Here is a 17,353-nt window from a genome sequence, read left to right on the forward strand (position 1 = left end):
GCACCCCTATTTCTTCTTCTTCTTCTTCTTCTTCTTTTTTTTTTTTTTTTATGTTTTTGGTGTCAGGTTTAAGAAGTCATTGCCTAATACAATATCATGAAAGTTTATATTTATGTTTTCTTCTGAAAGTTTTAGTGTCTCTTGATAGTTTCTATTTGATGATTCATCATTTTTGTACTTTTCCTTTAGTTCTTCAGACGTGGTTTCTTTTAGTTCTTTGAACATACTTAAAATAGGTGTTTTAATTTATTTTTATTTTTTATTTATTGGGGGAGAGGGGTAGAGGGAGAGGGGTGAGAGAGAAAATCTTAAGCAGGTTCCATGCCTAGTGTGGAGTCCCAAGACTTGGTGCTCAGTCTCACAACCCTGCATGACCTGAGCTAAAATCAAGAGTTGGATGCTTAGCTGACTGAGTCACCCAGGCGCCCCTTAAAATGTGATGTCATAGGGGCGCCTGGGTGGCTCAGTGGGTTAAAGCCTCTGCCTTCGGCTCAGGTCATGATCTCAGGGTCCTGGGATCGAGCCCCGCATCGGGCTCTCTGGTCAGCGGGGAGCCTGCCTCCCCCTCTCTCTCTGCCTACTTGTGATCTCTCTTTCTCTGTCAAATAAGTAAATAAAATCTTTAAAAAATAATAAAAAGATAGGAGTTTTAAAATTTGTGTCTGAAATATTCAGCATTTGGGCTTCCTTGGGGACATTTTTTATATGGTGCTTTTTTCTTTTTTTTTTTTTTTTAAGATTTTATTTATTTATCTGACAGACAGAGATCACAAGTAGGCAGAGAGGCAGGCAGAGAGAGAGGAAGGGAAGCAGGCTCCCTGCTGAGCAGAGAGCCTGATGCGGGACTCGATCCCAGGACCCTGAGATCATGACCTGAGCCGAAGGCAGCGGCTTAACCCACTGAGCCACCCAGGCGCCCCAATGGTGCTTTTTTCTTATGTATGGGTAATGTTTTCTTGTTTCTTTGTATGTCTCATACATTTTTTGTTGAAACCGAACACTTTAATTTGGCAGCTCTGAAAATCAGATTCTAATCATTCTTTAGGGTTTTGTGTTGTTGCAGTCTGTTTATTTAATGTTTTATCTGAAGTAATTATATGTAAAGTTTGTATGCTCATACGTGGTTACTGATTTCTCTCCTTGATTAGTTTATTGGTCAACTAGTAATTGACCAAGGCTTCCTTGAGTCCCTGAAATCTGTAAGTTTTCCGTTCTTTACTGAGAGGCTCTATGTGTTAGGGTAGTTCTTCAGCAGCCAGCCAGGTAGTTCAGAATTGTGTCTTAGCCCTAACTTGTGTAATGTCTGAATGTTAGCAAGAGGTGATAACTATGACCATCTAAATTCTTCGCTGCGCTGTACACTACCCTGTGTATGCATAAAACCCTATTCATGCACATGGCTTTGTAGATTTCTATGATTATGTTGGGAGTTTTTTACTGTCCTCTATGGACACCTTACTCCCCAGCTTTTTCCTCTAAGCTTTTTGGTTAGCCTGTTATTTGCCCAGCTGTTACTTACTTCTGCTGTTACTTACCCCTTAGATAGCTGCAGTGTTAGTTGATAGTGATTTTTTTTTTCCAAAACACCCCAGTAAACGGCACTTCACAGTAGGTGAGGTCTGATTCAGATCAGAGAAACAAGAGAATTGTGAGTGAGCTATTCCTGGGAACCACTAGAGAGTTTGAAGAATGTTAGCTCCAGAAATGGGGCCAAAGGACCTCCAACCCCATTTTGCCCCCTCTAATGGCTAGTAGATTACTGTATGCACTGTGATTGTGGACTATTCATTGTCAAGTCTACTCTGGAACTGGGAGGGTGGGAAATTGAACTATGTGATGATATAAAACAGCTGAGATTCAGCTATTTTCTTCAATAAACACTTGCTGATTGCTTCAACTCTTTCTTACATTTCTATATTACTTAAATAGTCAATTGTGACATTTTTTGGCTAGTGTTCTTGTTGCTTTTAATGGAAGACCAGATTTTTAGATGTCCTTAACTTCCTGTTTTTGCAGACATCACCTAGTTATAGAATTTTAAAATCCAAATTTAAGATGCTTTCCCTAGAAATCTTGAAGATGTTATTCCATGGTATTCTGACCTCTGTTACTTTGTAAAAGACTGCTGTCAGTCTAAATAGTATTTTTTTTTTTGGCCATTGTGGAAAACAAATTTCTCTTTGCCTTTGGTTTTTGCAGTTTTTACTGCAATTTGTTGGCATATGGGTTTCTTTTAGTTCCTCCGAAATGTATCCATATTTTTCAATATTGCATTGCTTCCACCCTCACAGTCTTCTGCAACTTTGGTAGAGGTGTGTTGGACTTTTCTGTCCTGCATCTCTCTTAACTTGTCTTACCTATTTCCCATCTTTAGGTGTCATTCTTTGTAGTTTCTTATATTTGGTCTTCTAGTTGACTAAATTTCTCTTCTACATTGTCCAGTTTCATTTTGTTGTGTAGTTGACAATGGTTTTGAATTCCTTTTAGTGTGGATTGTGTTTTCTCTGAGTGTCCTTTGCTCTGTAGGGCGTGAAAGTATCCTCTCACAATATTTTGAGTTTGAGTTTAATTTGTGCTGTTTCTCAAGGTCTTTACACACGATCAGTCAGTTTTTATTTTAACTTTTTGCCTTCATGCGCTCAGATTTCACAGGTAGTTTATACTTGGATCTCACGAGAATGTAGGAAGTCTTGAGTTTTTGCATTTTCATGAAACTTTTTCCCCCCCATCCAGTGCTCAGGGTAGATGGCAGACTTTCATGCTGCATCTTCTGATCAGTGAGCAGACATTTTCTAGTTCCTTTTTCAGACACTTGAAAGCCCTTTCAGATCCTCAGCCTTGTATTAGGATCTCAGGTCCAGATTCTGTCTCTTCTGGGCACAACAGTGTATCTCTTTTCTCATGGACATTAAAATGTCAACCAAGTCAGTGACTTCCTCAGCCAGTGCTATGAATAATCTGTATTTCTGGGACCCAGAGCTCCTTTTCTTTCCTTAACTGTAACTGTTTATGAAACATTTTTGACTTTATCTTTTTTTTTTTTTCTCTAAGATTTTATCTATTTATCTGACAGAGACATAGCCTGAGAGGGAACACAAGCACGGAGAGTGGGAGAGGGAGAATCAAGCTTCCTGCTGAGCAGGGAGCCCGTTGTGGGGCTCAATCCCAAGACCCTGGGATCACGACCCCAGCCGAAGGCAGACGCTTAACAACTGAGCCACTCAGGCACGCATTTTAGTATCTATAGCAGCTTAGTCTACTAGTTTGCTGTAAACAATTTTACTTGTCATTGATTTTATCCCTTTAAGATTATAAGAGTATTTTCTGATTAATTTTTGAAACTTGAATTGTTTTCTTCACTACTAAATATATTTTAGGATTTTTTAAACTTAAAACACTTGTTATTCATTGACTGAGCCAGATGTTCTATTAGGTTCTTCACATATGTAATGTCGTGTAACTTAAAAAACTGTGTAAGATTGTGTTACTTCTTTTTTTTTTAAAGATTTTATTTATTTATTTGTCAGAGACAGAGGGAGAGAGAGCGAGCGAGCACAGGCAGACAGAGGCAGAGGGAGAAGCAGGCTCCCTGCCGAGCAAGGAGCCCAATGCGGGACTCGATCCCAGGACACTGGGATCATGACCTGAGCCAAAGGCAGCCGCTTAACCAACTGAGCCACCCAGGCGTCCCATGTGTTACTTCTTTTTAACAGATGAGAAAATTTAAGGCTCAAGGGCTTTTAAACAATTTGTCAAAGGTTAAAAAATGTTAAGTGAAGGAGCCTGATTCAAATCTAGGCCTGTCAGCTTGGCTAGCTCAGTCGATAGAGCGTGAGACTTTTTTAAAGATTTTATTTATTTGACAGGGAGAGAGAGACAAAGCGAGAGAGGGAACACAAGCAGGGGGAGTGGGAGAGGGAGAAGCAGGCTTCCTGCTGAGCAGGGAGCCTGATGTGGGGCTCGATCCCAGGACCCCAGATCATGACCTGAGCGGAAGGCAGATGCTTAACAACTGAGCCACCCAGGCTCCCTGAGCACGAGACTCTTAATCTGGGTCCATCAGGCTGTATACTTCATGGCACTTTTTCATTTTACTAGTAGAAGCAAGAAAGCAATCATGATGAGACAGCTCTATAACCCTTTGTTTATCAAAGTGTTGTGGTGCTTCAAATACATAACTTTTCATTGACTTGTTTTTGTTTCTGTTTTTTTTCTTCAAAGGAGTTTTAGTCTTAGATCTTTCCATGCTGTTGAGGTAGAAAGAGCAATTTGCTGTTGGTATTGTAACTTTTATGGGACTTGTGATTGAAATAAGGAAATAAGATTATGGTTTATCTAAAGAGGACCCTTTGAGTACCACAAGTGACAGAGTTTTGCTTTTAATTTAGGAGGAATTTCTAATACAGCTATGTAAAAAGTAGAATTATTTTGGAATAGGCAGCAAGTTTTTTTTAGTCAAGCACATACACATAGGAAATACAGTATAGATAAGAGGAATGAGTGATTGTGAATCTGCCTGAAGGACATAAACCCAGAGGGATCTGGTTTACAGCACCCCCCCAACCCCCACTGTTTGTATATAAAGTTTTATTGGCACACAACCACAGCTCATTTGTTTACATACTGTCTGTGACTGCTTTTATGCTGTAACTGCAGAATTGAATAGTCTGCAATGCCTAAAATATTTACTACTGGCTTAATCTCCAAAAGTTTGTTGACCCTTCCTATAAAGTAAACTCCTGCAAAAATTATTTTACTTGATTTTTTAAAAAGATTTTATTTATTTATTTGACAGAGAGCAGGAGAGCACAGGCAGGGGGAGCAGCAGAGGCAGAGGGCAAAGCAGGCCCCCCACTGAGCAGGGAGCCCAAGGTGAGGCTCGATTCCAAGACCCTGGGATCATGACCTGAGCTGAAGGCAGTCACTTAACTGACTGAGCCACATAGATGCCCTGATTTTACTTGATTTATCCCATAAAAATGGGAGACTTTTCAAGCTTAGTTTAGTAATTCATTGGTTCTTCCCAAAGTTATCATGTAAGCTACAAAGTAGTCTCCTTTGCTAAAAGCAGATTCAGAGCATATGGGGAGTCAGTGTTCAGTTATGAAAGGTTGAGGTAAAAATTTTGTTTTTAAGTTTCAATGTGTACAGGGAGCCTGGGTGGCTCAGTTGTTTAAGCGTCTGACTCTTGAGCTCAGATTACGAGATCAAGCCCTGTGTCAGGCTCCGTGCTAGACATGGAGCCTCAAGATTCTCTCCCCCTCTGCCTGCTGCAAACCCCCCTCCCTCACCCACTCTCTATCTCTCTCTCAAAAAATTAAAAAATGAATAAAAAGTAAAGTTCTGATGCCTACAAGGCAGGTCCAAGGGACCCAGGGGTGATCCCACAAGACCAGCCAAGAGGGTCTTTGGCTTCATGCAGGACAGAAATTTACCAGGAGCCAGCAGGAGGTGAAAGCAGAGTTTATTGAGGATAATAGGGAGAGCAGTTATAGATGGACTGTCCCGGACACTTGGAAAGGAAAGGAGCCTGAGACTTATCTTTGTTTGGGGGCTGGGGGTTTTTATTGAGGATGGTGGTCTGACCTAAGTGTCCTCTCAGGTATTCAGGAACCAGTTAGAATAAGGACAAGGTCCAGGTGTCCATCATAAGTCACTTATTACTTGAGGCCAGGGTCTTGGCTTTAAGATGCCTAACACAGTGGTTTAGATATTACCTACAGTGTTAGAAGACTCCAAAGATACCATTAACTTTGTCCCTTACAAGGAAGACATGCATTAAGGCATATGTAGGGCAGAGGTGCAGGTCCTAGCAAGAATAGAAGCAGGAAAAAAAAGCAAAAGGAACAAAACAGCTTTTGCTTTCATGGGGTCCCTTTGGTTTGCCTGTCTCAGTTCCATCAGCCTAATTAAAAACCCCAATCCTTTTCTTTTCTTTTAGCTTTTTTATTTTACCCATTCTACTCAAATGTAAAGCTCATTTAGCTTCAAATGAAGTTCATTGTGACCTCAGGCAAAGGGAGGAAACCACATGTGGGAGTGCTAGAAACAAACCTAGTATTTCTCTTATGGGAAGCAACAAGTGTCTAACAAGAAAAAGGAACTCGTCTGTTCAGTGAGATCTTTGCTGACTTCTTGTACTCTGACCCCATGTTTTTAAAATATGTAGAACTATAATTCTTTAGGGTTCATTTCTAAATGAATACGTTTTTCTCACCAAACTTTTTTTTTACTGTTTCTATAAATACGTGTTCCAGTATTCCTTTTGTTTGTTTTCTTTTGGCCAGCTGTTGAGGTTAAACTCGGTCACGTAGCACAAACTCTTCTAACTTCAATCTTAAATCTTCAGGTACCTTCTATACTTATTACTTTGACCAGAATATTTTAGTACTTGTAACAGTACCATGTTAGCATGAATGAAAGTGCGTATTTCTCATTTTCATTTTTCTCTGATGTCTCAAAAATACTCTTGGTATCTGTCATGTCAAATTTTAGAACATTTGTAAGCCATCAGTATGTTAGAACACTCTGACCTCTTTCAGTCAATAAATAATAGATATTCAGCCTTTTCTGTCAAGTTTCACCGGTGGTCTATATATAAATCTATCTGACCTTTGGTAGATTTGACAATTTTCTTCCACCACCTGAATTTTGGATGGCTGTCTTCATTGTGACTTTACATCTGAGTTACATTAATGGGATTTAGTTCCCTTTTAAGAGTGCTAATAAACAGTTCTGTAATGACACTGGTATCGGTAATCTTGGAAGGAAGGATTAAGGAAGAAGATGGAAGCAATGCAAACATTAGGTAAAGGAATTATAATTTCCTCCTTTGGAAGCAAGGGACTCCGGTACCATTCTGATTTGGGTTGATGTGTCAGAGTCAAGGCCGGAGAAAATTTTCTACATACCCACTGAGAGTAGGGTTATGGGGCTGCCATCCTCTCTGCTGTAGAATTTATATTTTATTTTATTTTATTTTATTTATTACTTACTATTTATGTATTTATTTGATACACACACAGAGAGAGAGAGAGAGAGTGTGCAAGGGAAGGAACACAAGCAGGGGGAGTGGGGAAGGGGAGTAGTAGGCTTCCTGCTGAGCCGGGAGCCTGATGCAGGGCTCAATCCCAGGACCCTGGGATCATTACCTGAGCAGATGCTTAACGACTGAGCCACCCAAGTGCCCCTAGAATTTATATTTTAATTCTTGTTTAGTGGAAAGGCAACAAATTGCTCCTTAGGTCAGAGATAGTGACAAAGAAAAAGAAACATTACCAGTTGTTGTTGCAGCCTTTAAAAGAAGTGTGGAAGTTGAGTGCAAATCGGGCCCATGTAAGATGGTCAAGACTCCAGGAGTTTGTCCCCAGCTTGACTTCTGTCAAACTGTCTGTCTAACAAGGATGTTTTTTCCTTCCCATTGTGAGAGTTTCATCCTCAAGACACTGAATGCTTTTATTATTACATGCTTTTGAAGAGGAAGTTGTTGGATTTTTGCCCAGTTTGGCTGCAAGTGAGGTGGGAGGAGAAGCAGGAAAGTGAGCCAAAGTTTAACGATGCACTGTTTACCTCACATGTGTTGTGTCATGAGAAGGACAGGGATGCTGGGAAAGCTTTCATGCTCCAAGCTACTTTTCTTATTGAAGGTAACTTTTTAAAAGGAGAAGAAAAAATTAATAATGCAAATGTAAAGCAGTGTATTGGTATATCAGGCTGCCAACATGTAGTTTGACAATTCTTCTGCCAGACTTCTTTTGTTAAGACTAGGAAAGTGCCTAAAAGAGGCATAAAATAATTGAATTCTTGGTTGTATGGAAACTTAGGGATTATTTAAAGAAATACGGCTCTTTTAAATGGGTTGTTACAGTAATACATTTATACATTTTCCCAACACACACACACACACACACACACACACACACACACACCTCTTTCATAAAGTCCTTCAAAGCTTTCTCAGTGCTTTTAGAGAATGACAGAGAAGCCCTTACATGACCTATAGGGCCCTGCATAGTCTTTCTAACACTGTTTCTTGTTCTCACCTTGCTTTTGTATTCCTCTTATATTTTCCTCCAGCCCTGCTGTCCTTCCTCCTCATAGAGATCTTTTTTAACTCTTGACATGTTTTCATGGCAGTTCTCATTCATACAAAGATAATATACGCATTGTGTATGAGTAAGGAATGCTTTTTTTTTTTTCTTGCTCCTTTCTGTATCACCAACAGCAAACACAATGCATGGCACATAGCTGTACCCATATATTTATTGAGTTCTAGAATCCCATCCATTGCATTTTCTGTAGTCATCTTTCATTTGAACTTCCCAAAGTATCACATTCTAATTTGGAGTTGCTGTAAAGATAACGTACTTTTTACAAAACTGAATAAAGGGGTGAGCGCCTGGGTGGCTCAGTTGTTAAACATCTGCCTTCAGCCTCGGTCATGATCCCAGGGTCCTGGGATTAAGCCCCGCATCAGGGCTTGCTCAGTGGGAAGCCTGCTTCTCCCTCCCCTACTCCCGCTGCTTATATTCCCTCTCTGGCTGTCTCTCTCTCTCCCTCAAATAGATAAATAAATACTCTTTAAAAACAAAAACAAAAAACTGAAGAAAATATTTATAACCAAAAGAAGAAAAGGATAATGTTAATATATAAAGAAGTCATGTAAGTCACTAAGGAAAATATTTAAAACCCTAATAAATAGGGGAAGAATGTGAATACCTAAGTCGTAAAAGAAAATCTCCTTAAAATGATTAAAAGAGATATGAGAAAATTCTTATTTTCTATAATTGTATAAATGAAATTCAGAGCAGAATGCTCCTTATCAGTTAGTAAAAATTATTTTACACAAGAGCAGTCTGAGAGGCCTGTTATAAAGTCAGTGACTCTAGAGACTCTTGGGTTTAAAAGATAATTTTAGAGCCACGCAGGCCTAGTTTTAAGTCTTAGATCAGTTGCTTAGTTAAATGTATGGCCTTTTGCAAATTGCTTTTGTTTCTCATTTGTAAACTGGGAACTTACCTTACAGGGATTTTGTTATTAAATTTGTCTGTTCATTCAGAAATATTCACTGAGAGTCTGCTTTGTGCCTGGCACATTCTCAGGCACTGAGGATACAGCTGGGAACAAATCCCTGCCTGGTAGAACTTCCATCCAATAATGGAGAGAGGAACAATAAAGAAACAAAGTGTACAAGATGTCTGGATAGTGTTGAGGACTATAGAGGAAAATTGAAACAGGGAAGAGATAGTAAGTGTTGTGTCACAGATAGTTTCATAGTTTTAAATAGGATCAGGAATTTCTCACTGAGACAGAAACATTTCAGCAAAAACTTCAAAGAAATAAGGGAGTAAGTCATATAGAGGTCTTGGGGAAAGATGGTCTAGGCAGAGAAAATGGAATGACAGAATGTTGTTCCTGCTGTGGTTAAAGAAAGCAAGGAAGCCAGTGTCGTAGGAATAAAGTGAACAAGGGGAGGAGACAAGAAGAGGTGAAGGGCCTTATGAGCTATGGCAAGCATGTTAGCTTTCACCCTAAGGTGGGAAGCCAATGCAGAGCTTTTGATGGGGAGGAGTGACATAATATGTATATTTTTTATATGGATTATATTACTGTTGCATTTAAAACAAACCATGGTGTGGGAGAAGGGAGACTAATAAGGAAACTTGAATAATTGAGTAAGGGTTGATGCTGATTTGGTCTAGTAGGAGCTGGTGGAAGAGTGGAGGCAGAGAAGTCTTAAGTACACGTTTTCAAGGTAGGTAAATGCTGGTCATAAGAGAATGAGTCAAAGGTGACGTTAAGATTGTCGCCTTGAACAACTGGAAAGATAGAGTTGCCATTCATTAACAAAAGTAATGTGTAAAGTGCTTAGCCTGCTTTGTGGCACCTATTGGTGCTCCATAAAGGATGGTTTAGAATAAAAATAAAAGACTTTTCTTTTATCTGATATGCTTCTGTCCATCTACACAAACAAATAGAATATTTCACTAGAATAACTGGATAACAAATTATACATCTAGCTGGTACATTGGAGTTCTAGTAAACTACTTCATCTGTTGGCCAAGAGATTCCCCCCACCAACCGAAAATAGGACTTTTATTTTTCCATATGACAATAATACAGAAACGGCAAGCATTTCAGTACTAATAAAGCTTTTTAAAAATCAAAGAAGAAACTTTAAAACTGTTACAGTTTCATTTTATGAGTAACATATACATGTGACTCTGCCCATTTTTTTCCCTTTCAGGATGCTGCCTTATGGCTGCTTAGCGACAGGAGATCGCTCTGGCCTCATTGAAGTTGTGAGCACCTCTGAAACAATTGCTGACATTCAGCTGAACAGTAGCAATGTGGCTGCTGCAGCAGCCTTCAACAAAGATGCCCTTCTGAACTGGCTTAAAGAATACAATTCTGGGTTAGTTTGTTTACCATTCTTCTGAACAAATAGCCAAACAAATAACTGTTCTTTCAAGTAGAATCATCAGTGTCCTAGAGGAAATGTTAGTGTTATTTATTGCTTTATTTCAGGTTAGATGAGAATGACAAATAGGCCTTCCTAAAGGCTCACAGATGGTTAGCATTAAATTCTACTTTATCTAGATCAAATTTCAGAGCCTTGTAGTAGTTACAGTCTAAATTTATGAATTTTTAAAATAATTTTTTGAATTTGTCAGCTTCTGTAATTACATGAGTGTATGAACTTAGTAAGTTTTCAGTAGATTTTTACAGTAGGAGTAAGTGAGTTTGTAGACTGTGATTGCTCCAAATTTAAAAAAAAAAAAAAAACAGGGCTGGGAATTGTGTTATTACTGGTTACTATGTTGGACATAGTATCATGGACCGTTAAGGAATTTCACATTGAGGGGAAAACGCTGCAGGTATTTTTGGCTAAAGACTTAAAAGTCAGATTTATATTTTATTCATTGGCAAAACCAAAGGACTTGAATATGAGGATTAGTTTTCAAATTTTGATCTTAAGACCTTGTCTGTAAAGGGTCTATATTACTAACTTGTAATTTAAGTTAGTGATTTAAAGTGTTGTAACTATAATACTTAACTCTTAAATATGGAGTTCTAGGGTTAGGTCAAAACTGACCAAAAAATGTCCTATAGTCCAGCATCAGCCAGCAAAGCTGATGGTCTCCTCTTGTTATGTATTTGAGCTTACTCCCAACCCCAGTGAAGCTCAGTCCCCAGGACATAGCAGTTTGAATGGCTGAGGTCCAGTTATCTGATGTCTTGGAGACTTCCTGCTGACTCCTTTCTGCTACGCTCCTGCAGTGTTCACCCTCCCTCTCTTGGCTGATCCAGAATGTTCTGCTCATAGCAGCTCCGTATTGCCTTTCTACTCACTGCAGCTCATGGCAGCTCCGTGTTGCCTTTCTACTCACAATTAAAAAAGAAGCAGAAGTGTGAATTGGATCTCATCCTGTACTTTTGGAGACTGAAAACCTTTGTTGATTCTTTTATTTATTTTTTTCTCTTTTTTCAGGGATGACCTAGACCGAGCCATTGAGGAGTTTACCTTGTCCTGTGCCGGCTACTGTGTAGCTTCTTATGTTCTTGGGATTGGTGATAGACATAGTGACAACATTATGGTCAAAAAAACTGGCCAGGTGAGCTGCTCCCTAGATCTGCTAAGGGCCTCAGTGATGCTATTACTTATATACAGCACAATCTCTTGTGCAATCCAGGCAGATTCTTTAGTGATTCTTGGAGTCATGTCTTCATGCTTTCCTTTTATTTCCCAAACCTTGTTTCACATACCATCTGCTTCATATATTTGTTGGTTGTTTGCTTAAAGTAAGGTGATAAACACTTATCTAATGTTTGAAAAGTTATTGCAGTTATTTAAAATGACATATTCTTTCAGTATAAGATTTGGGGAGAGGGGCACCTGGGTGGTGCAGTTAGTTGAGTGTCTGACTCTTGGTTTCACCTCAAGCCATAGTCTCAGGGTCATGGGATTGAGCCCCACTTCAGGCCCTGTACTCAGTGGGAAGTATGCTTGGGACTCTGTCTCCTTCTCCCTCTTTCCCTCCACCCCAGACTCTCTCTGTCTGTCTCTCAAATGAATAAATAAATCTAAAAAAGTTTTAAAAAATGATTTGGGGAAGAATTATTGAGACGGTCCTAGGACACTAAGCCAAAAAAAGCTTTGTCAAGGAAAAAGATGGGCAAAAAAGGAAATACAGTTGTAGTATACTATTGCCACATGACTTAGCTTTGAAATGGATTTACATAGCCTGAACAGTATAAACACTGAGTATTGATTTAACCAGAAATTACGAGGCACAGTAGTGCCTCATTGTATAGCATTACATCAGCACAAAGTACTAAGTCTTTACCATCCATAATTTACTTCATTTTTAAAAAATGGAGGAAAAACCCATGAAAGAGTGGGGAGAAGTTACCTCTAAATAGTAGCACTCAGGGTGTTGAGGGGGCTATTAGGGCAAAGCTGTATTTTTTTATTTCCATATGTAGAAATATTGACCACAATAGTTTGATATGGAGAACTATTTGACTTTTTAAAATCAGACATATTTAGGGACGCCTGGGTGGCTCAGTTGGTTAAAATCAGACATATTTATTATTTGGATGCATTTTTCTTTTTCTTTTTCTTTTTTCTTTCTTTCTTTTTTTTTTTTTTTCTTACTTTCACTTTTTAAACATTTATCTTTCCCACAGGGTAAATGCAGTTCAATATCTGGTCTGGGTTATTACTGAGTATAAAAATAGATCTTTGAATGATAGAAACACTCTTCTCAAGTGACCCAATAGCCTTTGAAAAGAGAAGAGGGCTCATGAACATTTTGTAATGTATGTAGTTATCAAATCAGTATGTTGTACACCTGAAACTAATGTAATACTGTGTATCAACTGTATGTCAATAAAAGGAGTGAAAAAAGGGCTCAGTTGAGGATCAGTGTGGTGTTGAGAGTCTAAGACTGCTGAAATATTGCCTTTCTCTTTGGAACTAAAGAAACAATAGAAATTAAGTGCCATTTGTTTTCCAGCTCTTCCACATTGACTTTGGACATATTCTTGGAAATTTCAAGTCTAAATTTGGCATTAAAAGGGAACGGGTGCCTTTTATTCTTACCTATGATTTCATTCATGTGATTCAACAAGGAAAAACAGGAAACACAGAGAAGTTTGGCCGGTGAGTATTGTCCTCATGTCAAGGATAAACATATCTGACATTTTCTCATCTGACTAGCTGGACTAGCATTTTTTAGCTGAGATATATTTAGATCAGGGAAATAGTCTGCTAACTGGGGGCTTTTGAGGAATTTGCCTGTCAGATCCATGTTCTGGTTCAGAGAGGAGAAACAATCTAGAAATTTGAAATAAGTTACTGTGTCTTATTCCAGTAGTATTTATACCACTTTTTATCTGTCTTAGAAAATTCTCTGAAACTGTTAAGACATTTCATAATGAGATGTTGGGAGGGACAGGCACTTTGTGCTCATTCTAAGGGAGCCAGGGTTCAGAACTTTATAATCTCTAATCTAGTCCTCACTACTTGTAAGTTTCTAAACACATTACTTGTCTTTTTGTCTTGTTTCTGTCTTAAAATAGGGACAAAAATAATAATTAAATTTTAGGACTATTTTGGAGCATCTGGTGGCTCAGTCAAGCATCCAACTCTTGATTATGGCTCAGATCATGATCTCAGTTTCGTGGGATTGAGCCCCATTGTCCGGGCTCTGTGCTCAATGGGAAGTCTGCTCCTTTCCCTCTGCCCCTTTCCAAGCTTGCTTTCTATCTCTCTCTCTCTCTCTCTCAAATAAATAAATAAATATTTTTTAAAAGAATTTAGAGCAATTACGATAATTAAAGTTAAGTAATGTGATGTGACCAACTCATACTATATGCTTGCCACATGATTGCTATTATCATTTCTAGTTCTGCCTCGAGTTTCTGCAGAATATACCTCTTGGGTGTTCATTTGTTTGGGTTTGTTTATTTGTTTGTTTTGGGGTTTTGGGGGGCAAAATTAGGGAGATAGTATTGGATGGTCCTCTTTTTTTTTTTTTTTTTTTAAGATTTATTTATTTATTTGACAGAGAGAGAGACAGCTAGAGAGGGAACACAAGCAGGGGGGTCGGAGAGGGAGAAGCAGGCTTCCCATTGAGCAGGGAGCCCAATGCGGGGCTTGATCCCAGGACTCTGGGATCATGACCTGAGCCAAAGGCAGATGCTTAATTGACTGAGCCACCTGGGCGCCACTTGAATAACTGTCTTTAAGAGGAGAGAGAGGGAAAGCAAGATGATGTGGAGGTGCAGTGCAAAAGTATTGATACTAATTGGGGGAAATCAAATAAATTAGTCTCTGTTAGACTACAAATTAGTTAGACTACAGTGGAATTTGGCTATGAATGTAGAATCTGCAGATATGTTCAGAAATCCGCATGGATTATAAATTACCACTTGTTTTAGAACTAGTTTTGGGGTCTCAATTAAAAAGCACACAGTAGGGCGTCTGGGTGGCTCAGTGGGTTAAGCCGCTGCCTTCGGCTCAGGTCATGATCTCAGGGTCCTGGGATCGAGTCCCACATCGGGCTCTCTGCTCAGCAGGGAGCCTGCTTCCCTCTCTCTCTCTCTCTCTGCCTGCCTCTCTGTCTACTTGTGGTCTCTCTCTGTCAAATCAATAAATGAAATCTTTAAAAAAAAAAGCACACAGTAAGTGTTACGTAGCCTTTTATAAAATTTCAATTTAGTGTGTGATTTTTAGACAGATTTATTAGTCTATGTAGATTTTATTCTTGAGACAATTTTCAGACTTAAAAATCAGAAATGAACTGTTAGTTCAGTAGAAATTAAAGTCTAGATATGTCTCTCTTGCTTTCCTTTGTGAAATTTGCTTCCTTCTCTAATATGTTGTTGTGATTTGTTGCGTCAACTGAAGCTTCCGCCAGTGTTGTGAGGATGCATATCTGATTTTACGACGGCACGGGAATCTCTTCATCACTCTTTTTGCACTGATGTTGACTGCAGGGCTTCCTGAGCTCACATCAGTCAAGGATATACAGTATCTTAAGGTATGAACCCCTTTTCTTTGTATATGGGAGTTCATAGGCATGAAGCTCAGCTATACCTACCTGTTTTGTTCAGATGTTCAAAGGGAATAGAACAAAGCCATTTCTTGTTAGACTGCTTTTACCCAGCAGCTGAGTAATTGTCGCGCAGTAATCATAAAACGTCATCTTCAAAAACCCTTTGGCAGAGATTATATTATCACCCTACCTTGTGTCATTCTCTATCCTGCAAAAGGGATTTAAATAAGAACATGAGACACACAACTTAATGATGCTAGGGAGGTATGACTGAGATTTTGACATTTGCGTGTCGCTATGGAAGATACATGAAATCAGATTTTTTCCCTTTCATTTTTAGGACTCTCTTGCCTTAGGGAAGAGTGAAGAAGAAGCACTCAAGCAATTTAAGCAAAAATTTGATGAGGCACTCAGGGAAAGCTGGACTACTAAAGTGAACTGGATGGCCCACACAGTTCGGAAAGACTACAGATCTTAATGATCAGCCTTTGCTCCTAATGTATTTGTTGGTTTTGTTTAGTTTTCAGTTTGCACTTGCACTAAATTGAACATGACCCTGCCAGAGATGTTATAAAGGGAATGAAATCCTGGAACTCAGTTAAATTAAGAACAAGGCATCCCACAGAACCTAATCTGAACAATCCCCGATGACCACCCTCTGCTTCATTGAATGCTTCCAAGATTCATCATAAAAACTCCCAACATAATGGATAATCATTTCCTGCTGACTTTGCACGCCGAAGAATGCTACTAGAGATTGTTTTCTGTCTTCTTCTTCCTCTTCTTCTTCTTCTTTTTTTTTTTTTAAGTATTTGGTACTTTTCCAGAAAGGTGTAAATACTTCTTTTTGTATTGTGACCAAGTGTTACCACTCAGCCAACTTATCCACACCTGGGGACTGGTAGTTGTTCTTACTTTCCAAATGAGGCTTAAAAGAAAGGTATCTTTCTTCCCTTTTTAAATTATATCAACTATAAATTATAACATAATTTGAAGTTATTGTTATTTTTCAAAAGAAACCTTTAAATCTGTAGAAAGAGTAACTCTTTTGTTGATATTTACCTACCATGACAGCATCATTCCTACCAGACTTGGTGAAAATCTGCTCATGAGGCAAATATAATATATATGCTGCATATATATTTATAAATTTCTAGTGGGAGATCTATATAAAAAGACATTTCTTTGTTTTTTTCTGTCTTTTAAAGTTTTACAAAAAGCAGAGCTTTTTCTTCTTACTTTTTTAGTTAACTGTATGACATCCAGTTCTTCCAGTTGCTTCTGTAATGAGGCACATAGTAATTTCAGTTTTACATGGTATCTATGAAAGAGTTCACTTCATAGAGCATAATACTTGAGCAAATGCATCCAAGACAAAAAGCAAATGAAAAGAAACTATTTATGGAATCATCTCCAGACCTAAAATTCAGTATTTTAGTAAAATGCCAGCTGTTCTTACTGTATTTATTAAAACTTGTAATAATGTGATTTTTCAAGGATATTAGTTCAAATTGAAATGGTTTCATGCCATATGGAATTCTTTAATTTATTTGTTGAGGTACCGTACATTTAGGGTGCTAGATGGCAAATAATGTTAATATGTGCAATAAGAACTACTGGTTTGAATGTGTAAATGGATGCTCTTTCGGAGTACTGGCAATATCCAGCAAAACTACTGCTTTTTCTCCAAAGACTTTTGGGAGCTCTCAATCCTCAGTGACATGAGAAAGAGAACCGAGTATTTACCCTGTGACTGAGTTTTCTATAGGAATTTTATTAAAGATTGTTTTAATTTTGTTGTTCTCCTTCATGTTCTCAGTCAAATAAATGGGTGAGCTGGTTTCAGCTGCTCTTGGGATATGTGGGCTTTTTCTTTATGGACAGCACAGGCCTTTGGGTCTCGGCACTGGGACCTTAAGAGTTCGTCAAGTCAATAAACAAATCAATCTGAGAAGCATACTGAGGCTCATGGTCTCTTTGACTTCTCTCTCTACTTCTCAGCCCAGTAGGCAGTGTGGGAGGCCTCTTGGACTTTGGTGGGAGGCTGAGGCTTACCAAGTTTTCATATCTTTGCAAGGCACCCTGAGGTTGGGGAGAATGCCCCTTCAGTGACTCAGTGCCCAAGCCAAGGCTAGACTATAGCCACTTTGTAGCTCTCTTCCATGAGGCAGATGTTCAGAGCAAGTCATAGTTTCTTAGAAATGTCAGCTAAGGATAGAGATTGACCTCTGAACTGACTATTCCCAGGGCTGGCCCAGACTCAGAACTCCAGGAATAGGACTGTGGAAGGA

General features: G+C 38.8%; 1 protein-coding gene across 1 annotated transcript in view; it reads left to right on the forward strand.

Annotated features, from left to right (window-relative positions):
* Window positions 1–16,911, forward strand: part of PIK3CB (phosphatidylinositol-4,5-bisphosphate 3-kinase catalytic subunit beta) — a 198,878-nt gene extending 181,967 nt beyond the window's left edge. Inside the window, exons 19-23 of the mRNA XM_032869583.1 lie at window positions 10,247–10,414; window positions 11,492–11,615; window positions 13,020–13,165; window positions 14,915–15,047; window positions 15,403–16,911. Coding sequence (XP_032725474.1) covers window positions 10,247–10,414; window positions 11,492–11,615; window positions 13,020–13,165; window positions 14,915–15,047; window positions 15,403–15,540 — 709 coding nt within the window. The 3' untranslated portion in view covers window positions 15,541–16,911. The remainder of the gene's footprint in view (window positions 1–10,246; window positions 10,415–11,491; window positions 11,616–13,019; window positions 13,166–14,914; window positions 15,048–15,402) is intronic.
* Window positions 16,912–17,353: the final 442 nt, after the last annotated feature.

Source organism: Lontra canadensis, unplaced genomic scaffold, assembly GCF_010015895.1.
Source record: "Lontra canadensis isolate GAN:19392208 unplaced genomic scaffold, GSC_riverotter_1.0 scaffold38, whole genome shotgun sequence".
Classification (NCBI taxonomy): Eukaryota; Metazoa; Chordata; class Mammalia; order Carnivora; family Mustelidae; genus Lontra; species Lontra canadensis.